We start from the raw sequence: 19,477 nt of genomic DNA, 5'->3' as shown, positions 1-19,477 counted from the left end.
ATTACCTCTACTTAAATTTTAAAATTATCATTTTAACCTCCCTTATATTATCATTATTAATAAAAACAGTTGTTACTATTAATATTAATTATAATTAATAATAATAATTAATAGTAATTTTTAAATAAATAATCACAATAATTAATATATTATTATATTTAATTAACATATTATAATTAATTACCTAATATAATAATAATTATCATTAATAATAATTTTTAATAAATAATTACTGTAATTAAACTATAAAATAATAATTATAACAATAATTTAATAAGTACTTTTTAATAATTTATTATAATCTAACTCATTCAAATTCTAATTTCAAGACAAAGTAAGCAAATAGCTCATTCCGATTCTGATTCCAATTCCTACAATTTTAAATAAACAACTTATTTTTATTTTTATTTTTCATTCTCATTCCAACTCATTCTCATCTCAACCCATTTTGATTTCCGTTTAATAAATGCATCATTAATTGTTTTGCGACAGCAGGACAGATAGATACAGAATCGCTGAAAGAGACGAATGAAATCTGATCATCAGACGCTGACTGTTTTCATTAGGACAACAATAAAGACAGCCAATACAAACACCATTACAAATACTCTGGTCCTTGAATTCTGCCCATCATGATAAAATATTGCAACTCAATAGCCATCCCCTTTTTTGGATGTAACATGTATTTACATGAAGAACTCAATTCACCGAAACATAAAACAGAGAAACAACACTATCAAAGCCACATTAAATAATCAGCTCACAAGTTATTACTGCTGCCGATACTCAGGGTTGAATGCAAGAGCCTCCTGATAGATTAACTCCTTCATCTGTCCTTCGGTCAGCGCATGCTGCTCGAAGTCAAAGCTGAAGGGGCTCATGCAGACAGGCTCATCACTGATGTCATGCAATGACCCCAGGTAGGGATGTGCAAGTGCATCTTCGACTGCAGTTAAAAATATATCAATAGCAGATTAGAGATCGAAGAGCAAATTAATTAATCAAAAGAACTGCAGCATGATGCACAAAATGACCAGAAGATTGCAGAATTAAGTGACTTAAAAGTTCAACCAAGAAACACATGCTGCTTTACAATTTTGTGATGCAACCATTAATATGAAAGCTCAACACATATTAATCGGAAGATACAGGATCAACACATGGTTTTCAAGAAACTTCAATCAAATATGGCCATGAAGTTGTGCAAGGACATAATTATTAATTGCTTAGAAATCCTAATTTATACATGCTACTCCACATGCAAGTGTAGCATTCATTCACTAAGGTTATTGACACAACACCAAATTGTACGCATAATTAACTCACCAGTAATCCTTTGTCGCGGATCAAATGTTAACATCTTTTCAACAAGATCAATAGCTGAAGGGTGGACATTTGGAAACTTTTCAGTGAAAGACTGCCGTTGATAACGAGGAAGTTGGCAAATGTATTTCTTGGCATTTTCATTCAAGAACCCCAATTCAGCCTCTGATGGAGTACCAATCAGCTGCAAGGATGTAGTGTGACCTTAATCATACTAAAATTCAGACATGTATAAATAATATAAATTACTTGGCAAGGACTTCATGATTTTACACCTATACATTTAGGCATGAATTCATATGTGCAACAAACTTGTAACAAAATTGAAGAACCAAGCAAGATAAGAGAAGGGTAATAAAGAAATAATATTCTTTACACTAAAAACTGAAAACGAGATTCCAGATAAATAGAGACATCCATGAATTTTAATGGTTAAAATTGCTGATATATCACACATAATATATCAAGTATAGGTAAACAGATATAAGAGGTCTGAAATGTTGTACATTTGATCTGTTTTAATATTTCATTGCACAAAAGTATACCAACTATCGGTGGCCAAAACTTCAATATTTTTCATCCTGCACATAGTGGATTCACAATCCACTGCCTTGATCCACCTCGCTACATCCACCCCTCCACTATTTACACAATTTTGAAATACAAATATCTCAATTTAGAAACTTCCTAAAATTTCTGTAATACGGGGGTTCTTTGTTCTCTATTTCCATGCTTGTCTTCGGACTTGAGAAAAAAAAAAATGCAAATCCTACCAGTAGACTTGAACCTTTTGATTCAGAACTAATTTACCTTTTTTAATCGTTATCAATTTCATGTAACATTCTCAATAAATATATCCAATTTCTTGGAAGTCAATATATCCATCCACACAATCTTGGATTTAGAATACAAAAAGTTGATGATTAGATACCTCAATAAGCAAGCGTAGCTGATGCACATGATCTCTTCCAGGAAACAATGGCTTGCGATCCATCAATTCCATAAAAATACAACCAACTGACCAAACATCAATAGCTGCGGTATAATCTGAAGAGTTCAAAAGAAGCTCAGGCGCACGATACCATCTAGTAACTACATATTCTGTCATAAAATCAGTTTCAGAGGTGACACGAGCCAGGCCAAAATCACATATTTTTAAGTCACAGTTGGCATTCAGGAGGAGATTGCTAGGTTTCAAATCCCTGTGAAGAACATTTGCAGAATGTATGTATTTAAGTCCACGGAGGATCTGATACAGGAAATACTGCAAAAAGAAAATAAAGTGATTAATTTAGTTATGAGGCTGATGGAGATGGTAACCTAATAAATGAAAACAACTATCAAGGAGCAAACTAGAAGCAACAAGAAATATATAGATATGTCAAAAACAGCAAAAACCAGAAAGAAAAATCATGAGTTCTCTTATTGAGAGGGGAAAACATGTAATGGTTGAATGAGGCTCAAAAGTGATTTCGAAAAGCTAAAAGCTAATTTTGGTGTTTGATAAATATTTTAAGAATCATGTTTGGAAATATCACCTCATCCTACAACAGATGTTGGAAAGTAAGGAAGGAGTGGTTTTTCAAATCGATTTTAAGAATCAGTTATGTATTTAATACAATTCCATATATATCCTCACATATATTATAATCCAAAATTATCCTTATTCAATTAGGAAATAAAATCATTAAATTTAAAGAGATTATTATCATTATCAATTATATTGAGATAACAAAATAAAACATAAATTATTTTAGTTGTCAATTATTATATATAAACAATAGGAAATAGTACACATGCATGTTTATAAATGTGTAAATAAATTTTATTCAACATAATGTTCATTTCACTTATTTGCATTCTTAGAACAACTTAAAAATAAGATTTAGCAAACACATATGACTGCTTTTAAAACTCATAGCACTTTTTAAAACAAATTTTACCAAATATTAAACCGATTCTCTTCACAGCTAATTATTTCAGAGCAGAACAAATAGCAATTATTTAAGAAGCTACAATATTACCAAACTGGCCCTTAGTAGAGCCATTTTACAAGATTATGCAATAAATCTGAATATTTAAATTCAAACCTGACAGTGCTCCTCTGATAATGCTTGATTGGAACGAATTATCTGATGCAGGTCAGTATCCATGAGCTCATATGCAATATAAACATCATTAAATGATTCCCTTTGTGGTGGCGGTATTATATCCCTGATTGCAACAACCTGCATAAGAAATGCAATTGGCTTTAGTTAAAGACAAATAAACTTTTCTTTCACCTAAAAAAAAAGAAAAAAAGAAACAGCTGAGTTAGAAACAAATACACCAGGAAAATACTAAAGCTATTACATCAAATAAATACACTAGATATAAAAATATGCCTTTATCATTCCATGTAGTATACAAAGGCTAAAACAACCAAACAATACAATAGTATGGTAGTCAACACTAGGCCCAACAAGCATTAGATATAAAAAACTAATAACTCTAACAAATATTAGCAATGGCATAGGAATACAGAGAACCACTCATCAAAGATTGCTCCAAGACAAATCATCTAGGTAAGTCAACCTTCTTCCACCATTCATCTTGAAAGAAAATATTATCAACAAATCCTCCCACGCACATCAAATGTCATCCCACAAACTAGCCCATGAGAGCTACAAAATATGAAATCCATAAAATGGTTGTTCTAACAACTTGGGCAAATAAATGCAGATCAGGTCAAATATTCAAAGTGCGACGCTCATCAATTCCAAGTTCCGTTTGAAGGAAAGAAAAGAGAATACTGAATAACTTATTAACTGTCCAAATTATTTCTTTGAACAAAATAACCACATCACATTCTCAGTATCATAACTCAAAGCTTCTAAAAAGCCTAAATTTTGATGTGACGAGATGCTCAATAGCTTATGATCTGTGAACCATTCTTTCTCAAACAACTTTAAAAATAAAATAACAAGACGACTGAAACTATCTGATTATACTCACATTCAGTCCGAAACTATCTGACTATACTCGCATTCAGCCTTTTATACCTTTTATCATTTTGCAGTGCATGCAGCCTTTTTTATTCACAAATTTTGGGATGAAGCTCCCTAGGGAGTACCAATAAATAAATTAGAAATCAAATAAATGGTTAATCCGCATAGAGCAGTGTTCATTGTCAAAAGTATTGTGTGCTTTCCTTAATGCTTTATAGTGAAAATATGAATTTGAGAGTAATATTTAAGTTCTCTTTCTGCTATTCTGCATCACACAGTCCTATCACAATAATGATGCAATCACCAACAACTAGAGTGAAGCAAGCAAGAAATGCATCTTTAGTAATTACACATAGTGTGTAATGGGTTTCTTCTTCTGTTATCTGCTTCACTGCACCCCCCCCCCCAAACAAAAGACATAATGTTCAGCATTGTTAGCAATCAATGACAGAAAAATTGATCAAATAAACCATCTCAAGTACTTTAATTAAGAATACTATTAATAAAAAGGAAATACTTTAATTCAGTAAAAGATTAGAACAAGGATATAGACAGAAACACAAACGATTCCACCAAAATTCCAACTTTCCCACAGAAGATCAAACTAAACAACAGACATTAATCTAACACGCTGCTCGCGTTGCTGGAAAAAAAAAAAAGCAAGAATCAGTAATTATCACTCACTGACGTTTTCATGATCCATGTGTCGAAGCAACTTGATCTCACGAAGTGTCCTCTTTGCATCAATTTTGTTATCGAATGCATTAGCTATCTTTTTTATCGCCACGTGCTCATTCGTCTCCGAGTTTAGTGCCGAACTAAGAAACAGCCAAAATTGTTATCAGTACATTTCTTGTATAAACCGAAAAGAGAAGTCGTCAAACTAGAGTGGATGTGGATAAAAACTATTCACACACCCCTCGACATACAAAAGCATTTCTAATAAATTCCTCTTAGACTGGCAGGTATGCTTTTATCAATCACCATACACAAATTAGATTTGATCTCCTTTTTCCTTCAGAAGAAATGCTCTGCCACTTACTAAAGGGAAAATATATTAATCACTTATTGCAAATGATTAACAACGAAAAGAAGCTAACAAGACATAGCTAATAAGTTTTTATCCTCTTCCTGCAAAATTCAAATTCAATTCTATTTCCGTCTACCCTCGATCACCCATATTGTGTCCTATTTACTAGCTCACCATTTTCAATACCCAGAAATCTCTCACCGTCACTTGCACATTCACCGGGTTCAAAACTGAAAATCCAACAAACCTTTACTATAACGACATAACAACTTTCAAATAAAATCCAATTCCCTTATTTCCTCTTTAACCTTAAGCATCATTTCAAGGATTCTCTCACCTAGAATCCTCTCTCTCTCTAGCTCGGCTTCTTCACAAGCACATACATCTATAAAGCCACAAACTTGCTTCAAAATCACAAATATCTACACAAACCCACATACAAATACATCAAATTAAAAGATGATAGGACAGAGCTAGTTACCAAACGATGCCGTATGCACCTTTCCCGATGGGCATGATCGGTGGCTTATACTTAGCAGTAACCTCAAAAATGTTACCAAAAATGTTATATTGTATAAACCTCCCTCCGTGGCTCAAAGTCGCCGGGATGCTCTCGATCCCCCCTGCCGCTGGAGCTGCAGCTGCTGGAGCTGCCGTCTGCTGTGGGTCGGGCTGCGCCTCCGCCATCTCCGTGTCCGCCGCCGGGGGCCCAACTTCCATTTTATCGCTCGCTTTCTTTATCCGGGCTTCTTGTTACTTGAGTGCTGGGATCATGCTCAGTGATATGCTACGTGCTCGTGTTAAGGATTGAAGATTTTCTTTGGTCAACAGATCTAAATTCTGTTGGTTTATATTTATTTATTTATTTCATTATTTTGAGATTTTGTTCTTCTCGTGTCAGGATGTAATAACATTTAGGTATCTTTATTTTAATAAAATCATGAATGAGAATAGATCTTGCAATGGTTTTCAAATAGATCCCTGTTGTTACGTAGAACTAGCAAAACGGGCCACCGGATCGTGCTTGTGTCGTATCACTCTCGTGCCATCTCAAATTCAGGTCAACCTAAACCCGACCCAATTAATAATTATATCAAAATATTAAGATTTAAACTCGACACAAAAAATAAATGGGTTACTTAATAACTTGTTCAATATCTATTTATTCATAAAAATTTACATCAAATATTTGCGCAAACGTACACACACACATATATATACTATTAAAGTTCTAAATCTATATAAAATTTTATAAATAAAATTTTGTATAAATATCTATCTTTCTAAAAATAATAAAAAGAGATAATCATATCCAACACTTGAGTTTTAATAACAAGGAGTTAGAAATTAATTTAAAATAAAAAAATATAATCGTATTATTGGTAAGGTAAATGAATTAAAAACTTTAATGCTAATACGACATATAAAAATCGTATCGACTCGGACTCGATCCATTTAATAATTGTGTCAAATTTGATAATTCATACTCATTTATTCATGTCGTGTTTTTGTTGAGCAATCGGATCGAATCAAATTTTACCAACTCTACTGTTGCAGTATTGTAGCGCTTGTTGTACAATGCCAAATTGCCAATAATACAAGTCGACAATTTGACCACTATAATTTTGAAAATAGCTTATTTCAAATTAATATATTTCCAATATATACAAAATAATTTTTTTTAATATTACAATCAAAATTTCACTAAAGTCATATTTAAAATAATTTTATTATGGTGTACTTTTTAAAAACTTGAACTTAGAATTGGTAAAATTTATGTTCAATTATTTAAATGAAAATCTTTGAGATATAAATCCTCACCTTAGTACATAGTGAGAAAGAGAAGTTTACTACTTTACTAATTGATTTGTACTAAAATAGTTAATTAATTAAATTATGTATGTCTTTTTTCGTATGCAGATGCTTGATTGTAGAACTTGTGTAAAAATATATAAACTGTGTGTTTATTTATGATTTTATTAAAATTGGAAATCCATGTGTTATTATCTTTTTTCTTCTAGAAACTTTGGAATAATTCTATTATTATTACGTACACGTAATAATAAGCTGCTTCTGTGCCATTACCAATTAACCATCACTCGCCGGCATTATGTCAACTACCAAACTGTTAATAGTCAACATGTAACCAAAATCTCAATTTTATTTTATCTAATTAAGAATTTCATTTTTAATATTAAAAAACATTTTCATTCCTGTACCAGTACTCTCTCTGGGACTTTTGACATAGCAAATCAGAGATTGACACTTTCCCTCGCAATTGAATTTTTTTTTTTTTTTTGTAAAAATTTCTTTCATTTGATGGGTAGCAAAGTTTTACCAAAATTGTAGAGAGGTAATTGCTAAGTTCCATCGTTTATAAAAAAATCAACATTCTCATTGCAGGCATGGTATCATGAAAATTTGACCAAGCTCCACCAAGATGGTCAAAAAGAAACTGCTTTCGAAGAATAAAAAAAAACAAGCTTAATATTTTATTTACTATTTAGTATAATAACGAGTACAGCAAGAAATATGTAGTTTATTTTGTAAAGGTCATCAAGATGGATCAATTAATGGCACAATCCGGCAATAAATAAATTTTGCATTTTTATTTGACCCAAGAGATCAATGATTGATATTTGATAGATACCATACAAATGTATTAAATTGAACTACCGATTCCAGATTTGTCTTCTAAAAAATAAGAACTTGATGAAGAAATTTGACATAAGACACTAAAATCGCGATGGAAAATTTCTATTTTTCTTCTCAATCTGAAACGGCAACATGAGAACTTCAGGATTCAAACCAAAAATCACTATGCGAAGCCATGTATGGCCAGTTAATCACTGCCATATGAGTTTACTCATCAGGTGATGGAAGATCATTGTTATATGATATTACCATATTCATATGAGATAAGAGAGTTTATTTAGCCTCAACCCCGTACCAAAGTTGATAAAAGGTTTAAGACAATGAGATGAATGCCGTAAAAACATCTGAAGTTCAGAAAGTCAACTGAGGATAATTTGAATCAGGATGAACCACCGCTCTCAAGGTGCATCGCATCCTTTTGTCTCACAACACATAAATGTAGAAACTATCATTTGATGCCAGAAAAATTGTCAGGAAAATGATTGCATTCTTGAGATCCCTGAAAATTCAAAAGACAATATGCTAACAAAAATTTCAAAACTGATTGTACGAAGTAAAGATGATAAACAGAATTGATGATGGCAAAATCTACAGTCTGCTCAATGATCCAATATCACCTTTGTTATGGACAACATGCAAATTACAGAATTTGGCCAGACTCTATATAGGCAGGACGAAATCACAAACATTCATTGTTCCTTTCCTCACCTCATGGTCCAGATTTTTTTCATTTCGATGGGGAAAGAAGTTTTGTTAAAAGCTAATCCAATGCAATTACTCTCTCATCCCCTCTTTCCGGCTAAACCATCTGAGTAGCTAACAGCTCTCATTCTTAAATATTGGAGTCGTAGGAGTTAGTAAATGTGTTTCTTATTGCAAATAGCAGAGACCCAAGAAGAGAGCTTACCAAAATAAGTCTACCACGTAAATGATGGCAACACATATGATGGATACGCATCATATTTAGATACAAGAGTTTGAACAGAAGATAGATCTGCAACTTCTCCATAACTGCCAAGTCCAAGTTCAGTTGTATGGATCCCTCCAGTAATAAATACGGACTGGATTCCAGCTGCATTGGCACCCTTAATATCATGGTGAAGAGAGTCGCCCACAGCTATAGAATCACAAGCATCCACACCAACCATGGCCATAGCCGATTTATATATTATCTGATGAAATAATTAAAAGGAGTGAAAATACAGAGAACATAAAATGACCACAGAAAGATAAGGACAATAGACAGCCTAGTTAAAAGAATGTAAACAATCAAACGAAAGTGCAAATGCAGAGTGATGATGTCACCAATTTCATTTAGCTACTTCTATATACTGCAAAATCTCAAAATACATATGATGTTGCCATCACAACTAACCAAATCATAAATTCATGTATTACAATCTGAGATAAAGTTGGAATACACTGACATATTTGGACAAAAAATAAATTAAAGGAGTGCAATTGTGTTTGATGAGGTGTGGGTGAGTAGAAGGGAATAGCCAGTAGTATTGAGTTTAGCACTTATAGCTAATATTTGGTTAATTGAAATGACATAACAAAAGAGTGTGTGAGTAATAAGTGGTTTTCCTAAAAGTTGTCAAATTCAGTAATATAATGCAATAAACATCTGTGAAGGTAGGCCCAAAAGCAAAACAAAAGTTATACCAAAGGCAACCCAAAAGATATCATGTGAGAATGATCATTACAGCCACACGTATTATTGGATGTCAGTTTGTTTGACTAAAGACATACACCATCTACCACACACAGTCTGCTAAAAGTCCAAAAATATCAGGAAAAGGATAATAACACTACTAGAAAGAGAACAAAGTAATTGCACCACCTTATCAGGCTTTCCCATCCATCTCACTTCACCCCCAAGCTTTTCAAATTTAGATGCCAATGTACCTAGTATGATCAAAATACATTCATAACCAAATGGTAAACCAATAAAATTCCTAAATGTGAAATTCTTAGATATTGAGAAATTCCTACTCAATAACTTGTGAGATGAGTATATAATATCAACAGACACTAGGTTAAAGTTTTTTAAATCAAACAGAATCAAATCTGTCATCCTAGATATAATGTACTTTCCTGTGCCACATTGTGTGGTCTGAAGATCTCATTAACTAAAATATCTTTACCAGGCATGACACGCAGAGCCCTAGCTTCGACAGTCACATAATCTGGATTGGCAACCACCATGGGAATTTTCTTAGATGCACAAATTTCCAAAATTTTCTCGAGATCCTGAAGACTCATTGGGCGTACATCTCCAGAAGGAAGCCCCATGCCTTCAGTACCATGAGCTAAGATAAAATCAGCTTCTTCAACATTTTCCACAACTTTTAAGCCTAGACCCTGCAAACAACCAAAAGAAAACAAAAGCTACAATAAAATAAAATAAACTTTTACGTGGTGCAACATAATAAAATATCCTCTCAACTATGTACCAAATTATTCAAAACCATATCTCCTTAAAAGTTATATTCATGGCTGCAGTCAATCAAAACAAGAAAAAAACTGTCCTCATCTGAATGGGCAAATGACAAGAGAAGAAGTAACATTACAATCACTGCTGGGTGATTCTCGTTATAATGTTGTTAAACACTGAAAATTCCTCAGAAAAAGTCAGTAAATTAAAATCAGTTGGTTCCCTTGGGACAATTAGATTCAACCCTCAGAGCATTGCCAGAGTGTTAAAGACGTAAAATTCTGCCCCCATTAGTTTTTGCTTTATATGAATATCATTTCTAAGTTAAAGCTCCACAATTATGTCATTTCATGAAATCCTGTATCCACAAAAAGTTACAGGATTGCAGAAAAAGAGAGAAAGAGTTCTAAGTATTTCCAAAATAGAGGACTTATTTTTAAGCAAAATTGAGGAGGAAAAAAAAAGTGGGAATAAATATCAGCAAACAAATAGTCAGAGAGCTCATACCTCAAGAGATATAGCACCTCTGTCACTCCAAGTCATGTGAATGCAAGACCTTCCTAGAGCTGCAAACCAAGCATCATCTCTCCTATTCATATAAATTCCAAAATATTTGAAATGTGCTTGTCCACTCAAAGCAACAGGTTCATAGAAAATCATGTTCAATATTATAGTTTCAAGGGAGGCAAAAAAAAAAATAATAACCCATCACAGGAAATGAAAAAGATAGGAGGATGATGAGAAAAGGTTAGAATGTTCAAGGAAAGTAAGTGAACCAAACCAATGGAATTTTGACAGGCACTAGTTATGGATAATTCTGCCATTTGAATAAGGGATGGCTTGGTTCAAAGTGCATATAATGCTGAATGAACAAGAGAATGGAAACGAATGGAGAAGATTAATAGTTGAGACAAGAAAGTTAAGTAGCTCAATTTGATAGATGCAAACTGCTAAATAGACTTACATAGTAATCATCACAGAGTCTAACATATTACAAATTGAGAAATAAATGATTTTTCAGTCCTTAATCACTGAAGATGCTATTACCAACCTTAGCAAGTACTGATGAGTCAATTCTCCACTGGTGATAGCTCCCGCAAAAAGCGAGGGATCGAAACCAAGGCTCTTCAGTTTGTCTATTGTTGTTGAAGCACGTCGTGAAGAATTACTAATGACAACCATTTTTGCGCCGGTTGTTGCCAGCATTTCTACTGCCACCAAGTAAAAGATTCTTAAGACACCGTGTCATTCATACTTGTCAGAAAGTCCAACCGAAAAATCCGAAGCTGTAAGGTGGACAAATCCAAGTAGCCAGACAAAATGTGCCGACACTTATGATACTCATTATGCACAAAAACAGAGTATCCGAGACATATCAAGAAAGACACATGGTTATTAGCACATGATGGAATGCAAGCTAAAAGCTTAAGCATTCCAATGAAATGAGTATCCACCACAAACATACTAACAATCCTGGAAAGCTAACGTATTATGTATGATATTATCTTTAGAAAAGCTAACCCCAAATGCCAAATCTCTCATGTGAAAACTTACATGTAGAAATTGCACCGGGATAAGGTTTTTTTCCATCATGAAGAACCCCAAATTGATCCAACAGCCATGCCTGCACCCACACCACCAACAGATTAACATATTTTGAAAACATGTAAACACATAAAAAATACTAATTATCTGGTGTTTCTCCAAAAAGCAATTGAATTTTTTTTCTAACTCGAAAACCACATTTTAAAATTACTATTTAAAAAAGAAAAAAGCTCCAACTTAATTACTAGTTAAGGAGAATAAGCACTGTAATTGCATTTTAATCCAAAAAAGCACTTTTGCATAGTCAACCAAAGCTGTTTAGCCAATTTGCAAATGAACTTCTAAACAAACACACACGCACCCTTTAACCATAAAAAGATTTCTTGCTTTACTTAAAACATAATTATTTTTCAATATTTTTGAGCAATTAAAGCTATCTAATTCAGCAGCCAACATCACTTGAAATAAATGATAGAAAACTAAAATTCAGATACGAGCGCCACACAAATGAAATGACAAAACTGACACTGGGCAAAACATTTAAATTTTGGGAGAAGCTGAAAAATGGGGAAAAGTAAGGTGACATTTGGTTTGATTACCTTGAAACGGCGCGTTTCGGCGATATGGCGAAGTCCGTTGAGGGTCTGAAAAAGGTGAGGGTCATTGGATTGAACAGAGCATTTTGCAATCATTGTTTATTTCTTATTTTTATTTTTAAATTTTTAAATTTTAAATTTTTTTTTTTTTTTTTGGGGGGTTTTCAGAATTCAGAAAACAGTTTCAATTTTGAGGTCTATGGAACTGGCTACAAGCAGCTTTTCAACTTCAATTAAAAACCAACTGTAGCCAGAAGCAGTCCGGCGAGAGCCTTTAGACAGTGAGGAGAGAGAAGAAAATGAGAAATAAGCCTAATAGGCTAATAGAGTAAAATATCATAGGAGTCCCTATTTTTAAAACAATCTGCAACGATACCAATTTTTTTAATTTTCTTTTACTTCCCCACCTACGACAGCCTCGTGTTATCTCGATATTAGTTCTAAACCATATTAATTGTTAGAATAATAATATAGTCACAAACTCTTATATAAATTTATTTTGTATAAATTGATGTGACGTTAATTCATTGGTTGAATTAAATATATCTTAACTCACATGATTTATTTTTATTATTTTATATTTTTATTCAACTAATGAATTAATAAGATATCAATTTATACAAAATAAATTTGTACAAAAATTTGTGGTTGTATCATCACTTTAATTATTAATATTTACTCTTCATACTAAATATTAATAACTACCTTGATATTAATAATTAATCAAAATGTCACATTAATTTTATCATTTGTTACTCTTTCTTTTATCTTTTTTTTCTTATAATCAACTAAATCGAGTTACTTAAAAATTTTGATTTTTAAAATTTTTTTTATTTAACTTAATAATAAATCAATTTCTTCCTTATTTATGTACCCTATAATAAACTTTACTTGCTCTAGGTACCCATAATTTTTTAATAATTAATTTTTTATAACATAAAATTATTATTTAAGAATATAACTCATATTATATGAGATTATAATTAATATTTATAAATTAAATTATTATTCTACTTTTTATCTTTTTTAATATTCGTGGATAATAATTGATTTTAACATGGCATAAAAGTGAGAAAAATTCAAAACGGTTTGTGTTTGGTTCGGTTCATCATTCATTTCTTATCCAAAAAACCGAATGCTAAAGGGAAAACGCTGAAGCTCAGTGGCTCACAAACCCACTGCTCTTCGCGCCATCTACTACCGTCCCTGCTGCTGGCCGTTTGCCATTTGTAAAGGTTAGTTTCTGTTTTGGCTTTTTTATTCAAATCTTTTTTAATTACAGATTTTGAAATACTGCTGTCGGATGCTTGCTGCTACCCAAAATTTTGACTTGTATTTTATCTTGGTTTCTTTTTTGGAGTTGTCTTTGAATAAAACTTTAGCTTTCTTAGAAGTACATTGTTGTACCTGTCTTATGTGCTTGCCATAAAATGACATGTGCAAAAGAGGTAATGAATGTGTATTTGTGCATATGGGGTTGGCACAAACTTGTGGATTCATTGTGAGTAAGAATAAGATTAGAAGTGGACCGGTAAAATAAGATACTTTTTGTCTTGGTCACGAGTATTATTCTCACTAGAATTCAGTTTTTTAGGTTGTTGTGCTGATTGGAATATTTGATGCAGATTCTGAAACATAATCCCGCCAGCACAACCCATCACCACTCCTCAACTTCTGTAATGCTGAGGCGGCGTTTGCTACCTTTGCCGCTGGTGATTTATCAAAACCTTCTAGTTCCTCCAACATGCGCCTCTCCACTTCAATCTTCACCCATCCAACCACCACCGCTCACCCACCAAAATTCTACAAGGAACCCGTTTTCCGAATCCAAGCAATAAAGCGGAGCCCTGGTCCAATCCAAGAACTGGGAATCCAGAAAGAGGCAGAGAAGGACTTGTCTAAGATTCTGAGAACTGAATTTGCCATTAAGAATATCGAAAAGAAAGTGAGCTCGAAGAAGTACAAAAATTTGTGGCCTAAACCAGTTTTAGAAGCTCTTGATGAGGCTATCAAACAAAAGAAATGGCAACTTGCTCTCAAGGTTTGATTTTTTTCTTTTTCTTTTTATAGTTTTTTTAGTTTTACTGGGTTATGGGGTTTTCATGTGTCTCCATATTTAACGTGGAGTTGTGACAAGTATGTTTATGATTTAGTTAGCTACTTCATTAATTATACGTGCACAACTGTACAGGTAGCACAATTTTAAAACTCAGTGTGGATAATGTTGACGTTGGGGATTAAACCAGACAAAGTTATGCAATAGTGTTGCAGAATATAATATGGGCAACTTGCACACTAGATCATTGCTCATTGAGTAATATCCATAAATTATTGTCATACTAGTTGCCACATCAGTTTGTATGCATAACTTTACATGTCTTGTTGAGTTTTATGTGTATTGATACATAGTTGCTACTTTGGTTGTACTTCAACTATTTTGTTCTTTCTTCTGAAATAAAAACCTATTCCCTATCATAGATTTTTGGACTTCTGCGTCAGCAGCAGTGGTATCAAGCAAGATGTCAAACATTTACAAAGCTTATAGTAATGCTTGGCAAGTGCAAGCAACCTGATCAGGCAAGTTTGCTGTTTGAGGTCATGTTGTCTGATGGGCTGAAACCGAGTGTTGATGTTTATACAGCTCTTGTGAGTGCTTATGGCCATAGTGGCCTTCTTGATGAGGCGTTTTCAACCATAAATGATATGAAATCAGTCTCAGCCTGCAAACCTGATGTATATACATATTCTATTCTTATCAAATCTTGCACGAAGTTCCATCGATTTGATCTGATTGAAAAAATTCTTGCTGAGATGTCTTATCTAGGAATTGAATGTAGCGCAGTTACATCTAATACAATTATTGATGGATATGGCAAGGCTAAAAAGTTTGAAGAGATGGAGAGCTCGTTTTCTGCTATGGTTGAAAGTGGCGGCTGCCATCCTGATATTTTCACATTAAATTCAATGATTTCAGCTTATGGGAATAGTGGGAACATTGAGAAAATGGAGAAATGGTACAACGAATTTAATCTTATGGGAGTGAAGGCAGACATTCAGACATTAAATATCCTAACTAAGTCATATGGAAGAGCAGGAATGTATGATAAGATGAGGTCTGTTATGGATTTCATGCAGAAAAGATTCTTCTTCCCTACAGTTGTTACTTATAATATAGTTATCGAGACATTTGGGAAGGCCGGACACATTGAGAAAATGGAGGAATACTTCAAGAAAATGAAACATAGGGGAATGAAACCTAACTCCATTACATACTGCTCTCTAGTTAGTGCTTACAGTAAAGCTGGGCTTATTATGAAGGTTGATTCAATTTTGAGGCAGGTAGAGAATTCGGATGTAATACTGGATACTCCATTTTTCAACTGCATCATCAGTGCCTATGGTCAGGCTGGTGATGTAGAGAAGATGGGTGAGTTGTTTTTGACAATGAAAGAAAGACATTGTGTGCCTGATAATATCACGTTTGCCACGATGATCCAAGCCTACAATGCACTGGGAATGACTGAGGCTGCTCAAAATCTGGAAAATAAAATGATTGCTATGAAGGAAAATTCAGGTATTCGGAGTACCTTCTTCATCTCATGCTAGTGTTGATTTGCTGGTATGTGAGAATTTTTCACAAGACTGGGTTTTCTCTGCTGACTATTTTTACTGTTGCAACATTATATTAGTGCCAATAGCCAATGATTTTTGACATCATTGGTTGTGCACTTGGAGAGTTCTGATTAAAGAGATTTTATAGCTTGGAACTCATTGGGCGTTATATTACAAATGTTTGTGAAACTTAAGACTTTTTTAATGAACTTGAGTTTTGAACTTATGATACGAACTATGAAGTTTATCGTGTTATTGTCTTCATTCAGGTAAAAAGCTGATTCAGTGCTAGTATGATCAATTACAAGAAAGAAAAGCAACCTTTAAAATTGGAAATCAAAACATCAACGATGATCAGAACTAGGGAAAACCTTCCGCTGGCTTGGGAGTTTGTGAGCACTCAGAAAGATTTATTGGTTGCGTTTAACGTCTTGCGCCGAAGGTAACTGCTACATTCAATTGCTCAAGTTATCTGCATACATCATTCTTTGGATTGTGCTTTAGAGTATGAAAAGCCTAGGTCATGTAGAATCCATAAGTTGTCAATTTTGGATAAATGTTACATACTCTCGCGGTTTTGAGAGCATGGATTATAGTCATTAACATTCTGTTTGATTCACTTTTCCTAGAAAAAGTTTAGTGGATAAGAAAAGTAAAGGAAATGAAAGTTTTGTTATCTTTTCTGCATCTTCGTTTTCACTACGTTTTCCTGTTCATTTGCAGCATCTATGTTCTCCTCAGAAGCAGAAAACCTTCAGTGTGTCTAGATTCCCATGGTCGTATCAAGCTCAAGAAGCTCGAGTGAGAGCCATACAAGCAACTTCTGCTCTGCCACGCACCAAAATTGTATTACCCCAGTGCAATCCCACCATGCTTTATGCATATGTACGTCAGCATAAACACTTTTTTTTTTGGAACTTCTGTGTACCATCTTTGCGAATAACTTGAAAGCTGGAGCAATATAAAGGGGATGGACATGGAGATTTTGTTAAGCAATGCAATGTAAAGGGAATGGACATGAAGATTTTGTAAAACAATGTATTGCAGAGTTTGCTTTAGTGCATGTAAACAGGTCTTGGTACTCTTCGGTCATATTCAGAGATTTTGTATTCAGAATTTACATACGGCCGTTAGATTTTAACTAAAGAGAAATGTTGATCTTTAATCAGCAACTGGAGCTTTCTAGTCTCGTCCAAACTTTCATCTACGTCAGAAAATCAACCAGACCTATCTTTATGGGCCAAACAATTGCGCTGTTCTTAGTTTGGGCTGGAATTGGATTTAGTGGGCCTCTAGCCCATGGTCATTGCCGTGAGCAAAATCTGAAGTGTATGAAACGTCCATGAAATGCTTTCAAGTGATGCAATTATTGCACCGTGGCAGATACTAGTTTAGTGATTAATTAAACTATCATCCACTACCTTTCATTTGCCATTTGCAAAATTTTCTGTTATGGTCGGTATTAATACATAATTGCAATAATATAAAAATTAAAACAACTCCAAAAAAAAAAAAATCATTAGCTTACGGATGAATGGATGTTATGCCAAATGTCAAAAGGTAAAACAAAAGTATTATGAAAATTACAAAGTCGTTGCTGAAAAGAAATTTCATTTAAGGGGCAAATAGCAATCTCCCATTCTCAATTGATGTGCCAGAGTGGAAACATCATGAATTCGAGCAACCAAGGCGACATGTTTACAATGTCAGTTGAAGCACAGAGATACTACACCATATACATGCGTACTAAAACAATTCAAAAGCTATATTATTATTATTATAATTTATATAAAATAGATGCAACTCTTGATAAATTTCTTCCCAATACCAATATAAAGGAATCCATATTGACTCTTCAAGTCATTGCATGCAAAAAACTTTGCACAAAATAAAATGAAAACGAATAAGTGACAAGTCTCATCGAGAGAGAGAGAGACACACACGCACTATTCAGAAGGCCCATTTACGGGCTTTCCTTTCTCTCTAAGCTTGGCCACAGCTTGCTTCATGGCCTCCTTCCTCTTCTTGCTAGCTAATACCTTTGCTTGCACGCCACTCACATTTGGGTCCTTCTTCTCCTCCGGTGGAGGCGGCGGAGGCCTCCGCGCTGCCGCATTTGCATTCCGATCACCAATGACGTTCAAGCCCAGCGCTGCTCCGGCCAAGCCTAATGTCACATTCCTACACCATGAAAATGGACCCATCCCACACAATTCATAATGCTAAGTAACAATATGCAATGCACTAACATATATACACTAACTCAAGAAACATACGAACATAATAACAAACCTGCGGTGTATGAGTTTATCATCCGGGGCCTGCTCATAATGGTGATCACAAGCCCAAACTCTATGGAAACAAACAGAAGGGACGTTTAGTTTTTTGTTAGATTTGGTTGAGATAGGTGTTGAAGTTGTGGGAGGAGCTGTGGTTAGTGAATGGGCCATAACGATGATGATGACTCTATCTCGCTTTGGGGTGTTTTTCTTGAGTTGAATTCTAATAAAATTTTGAAGACCATTTTTGTTTAATTTTATTTTTTTTTAGTCAATTTGTTTGTGGTTGTGTTTGTGTTTTGTGTTGGTGAGTCAATGAAATTGTATGTGGCTAGTGTTCGAAGGTTTAGATGTAAAAGGAAGTGGAATTGGAAATTCATTGGTTGTTGGTGGATAAGGTTACAAATTTTGTGGACCCTTTGATTCGATTTCATATCTCACTATTTTTCTCTTTCGATGCTTTTCTCTAATTTAGCTGCATTGGGATGGATCATGGACTTTGTTAAATGCTAAGGTGTGATAAAATATGATTCTGGGTTGCTTTTTACAAACCGCCTTTTAGTCTGCTAGTGTGGACAACTAACCTTTTAGTTTTAGAACCTATTTAGAGTTGAGGTTAAATAATTATAAAATATTTAGTAAATATTAATTGTTATATTTTAAAAATTTTATTGATATAATTTTTTATTTGTATGATGAAAAATCAACTATATTTTTAATAATTTTGTTAGAATTATTATTTAAAAATTATATTTACTACATACTATTAACTTTTATCTTATAGTTATAATTTTTTCCCCAACAATTGTAACTTAAAAAAATTACGGCATCTCAATCCCAAACAAGAGTTTATTCTTGAGATCACCGTAAGAACCTATTGGTTTTATTCTTAAGGTCGATGATTTAAGTATTTCTATACGTATTATAAATATTAATTTTTTAAAAGTAATCTGACTTGTTTTAAACCTAGATAGTAGATATTCAAACTACAACATAATAAATAAATAAATTTA

General features: G+C 33.5%; 4 protein-coding genes across 6 annotated transcripts; 1 reads left to right on the top strand and 3 right to left on the bottom strand.

Annotated features, from left to right (window-relative positions):
• Window positions 1–536: 536 nt before the first annotated feature.
• LOC102629073 (mitogen-activated protein kinase homolog MMK1) lies at window positions 537–6,194 on the bottom strand. Its single transcript, XM_006492727.4, has 6 exons — window positions 5,822–6,194; window positions 4,999–5,128; window positions 3,414–3,551; window positions 2,255–2,587; window positions 1,327–1,507; window positions 537–946 (listed from the first exon to the last, which is right to left on the bottom strand). Exons 1-6 carry the CDS (start codon window positions 6,058–6,060, stop codon window positions 771–773), a joined length of 1,197 nt encoding a protein of 398 aa, XP_006492790.2. The 5' UTR covers window positions 6,061–6,194; the 3' UTR covers window positions 537–770.
• A 1,736-nt stretch (window positions 6,195–7,930) lies between these two features.
• Window positions 7,931–12,864, bottom strand: LOC102628405 (uncharacterized). Of its 3 annotated transcripts, none has more exons than XM_052438716.1 (8): window positions 12,577–12,864; window positions 11,987–12,056; window positions 11,484–11,643; window positions 10,940–11,021; window positions 10,143–10,359; window positions 9,839–9,903; window positions 8,903–9,167; window positions 7,931–8,494 (listed from the first exon to the last, which is right to left on the bottom strand). In XM_052438716.1, exons 1-7 carry the CDS (start codon window positions 12,667–12,669, stop codon window positions 8,913–8,915), a joined length of 942 nt encoding a protein of 313 aa, XP_052294676.1. In that variant the 5' UTR covers window positions 12,670–12,864; the 3' UTR covers window positions 7,931–8,494; window positions 8,903–8,912. The 3 variants fall into 3 exon arrangements, with proteins under 3 accessions (XP_052294676.1, XP_052294678.1, XP_052294677.1); XM_052438718.1 differs by having other exon boundaries at window positions 11,484–11,640; window positions 12,577–12,655; XM_052438717.1 differs by lacking the exon at window positions 7,931–8,494 and adding an exon at window positions 8,556–8,826.
• Window positions 12,865–13,626: 762 nt separating this feature from the next.
• On the top strand, window positions 13,627–17,353 carry LOC102628114 (pentatricopeptide repeat-containing protein At3g53170). Its single transcript, XM_006492723.4, has 5 exons — window positions 13,627–13,808; window positions 14,199–14,614; window positions 15,052–16,147; window positions 16,455–16,627; window positions 16,909–17,353. Exons 2-4 carry the CDS (start codon window positions 14,318–14,320, stop codon window positions 16,475–16,477), a joined length of 1,416 nt encoding a protein of 471 aa, XP_006492786.2. The 5' UTR covers window positions 13,627–13,808; window positions 14,199–14,317; the 3' UTR covers window positions 16,478–16,627; window positions 16,909–17,353.
• A 426-nt stretch (window positions 17,354–17,779) lies between these two features.
• Window positions 17,780–18,775, bottom strand: LOC102627820 (hypothetical protein). Its single transcript, XM_006492722.4, has 2 exons — window positions 18,478–18,775; window positions 17,780–18,366 (listed from the first exon to the last, which is right to left on the bottom strand). Exons 1-2 carry the CDS (start codon window positions 18,633–18,635, stop codon window positions 18,132–18,134), a joined length of 393 nt encoding a protein of 130 aa, XP_006492785.2. The 5' UTR covers window positions 18,636–18,775; the 3' UTR covers window positions 17,780–18,131.
• Window positions 18,776–19,477: the final 702 nt, after the last annotated feature.

The sequence above is a fragment of the Citrus sinensis genome, chromosome 3 (assembly GCF_022201045.2).
Source record: "Citrus sinensis cultivar Valencia sweet orange chromosome 3, DVS_A1.0, whole genome shotgun sequence".
Lineage (NCBI taxonomy): Eukaryota > Viridiplantae > Streptophyta > Magnoliopsida > Sapindales > Rutaceae > Citrus > Citrus sinensis.
Note: the sequence above shows the minus strand (reverse complement) of the source record. Positions and strands in the feature narration are given on the sequence as shown.

Coding starts and splice junctions, on each gene's coding strand:
- LOC102629073 (XM_006492727.4), bottom strand. CDS start 6,060: ATGGAAGTTGGGCCCCCGGCGGCGGACACGGAGATGGCGGAGGCGCAG. Junction 5,129..5,821: donor GGTGCATACGGCATCGTTTG/GTAACTAGCTCT, acceptor GCTGTTTCTTAG/TTCGGCACTAAACTCGGAGA. Junction 947..1,326: donor TCCGCGACAAAGGATTACTG/GTGAGTTAATTA, acceptor TTTTAACTGCAG/TCGAAGATGCACTTGCACAT.
- LOC102628405 (XM_052438716.1), bottom strand. CDS start 12,669: ATGATTGCAAAATGCTCTGTTCAATCCAATGACCCTCACCTTTTTCAG. Junction 11,644..11,986: donor TCCCGGTGCAATTTCTACAT/GTAAGTTTTCAC, acceptor ACTTGGTGGCAG/TAGAAATGCTGGCAACAACC. Junction 9,168..9,838: donor GGATGGGAAAGCCTGATAAG/GTGGTGCAATTA, acceptor TTATTTCATCAG/ATAATATATAAATCGGCTAT.
- LOC102628114 (XM_006492723.4), top strand. CDS start 14,318: ATGCGCCTCTCCACTTCAATCTTCACCCATCCAACCACCACCGCTCAC. Junction 14,615..15,051: donor AATGGCAACTTGCTCTCAAG/GTTTGATTTTTT, acceptor TCCCTATCATAG/ATTTTTGGACTTCTGCGTCA. Junction 16,148..16,454: donor TGCTATGAAGGAAAATTCAG/GTATTCGGAGTA, acceptor GTCTTCATTCAG/GTAAAAAGCTGATTCAGTGC.
- LOC102627820 (XM_006492722.4), bottom strand. CDS start 18,635: ATGGCCCATTCACTAACCACAGCTCCTCCCACAACTTCAACACCTATC. Junction 18,367..18,477: donor GATAAACTCATACACCGCAG/GTTTGTTATTAT, acceptor TTCATGGTGTAG/GAATGTGACATTAGGCTTGG.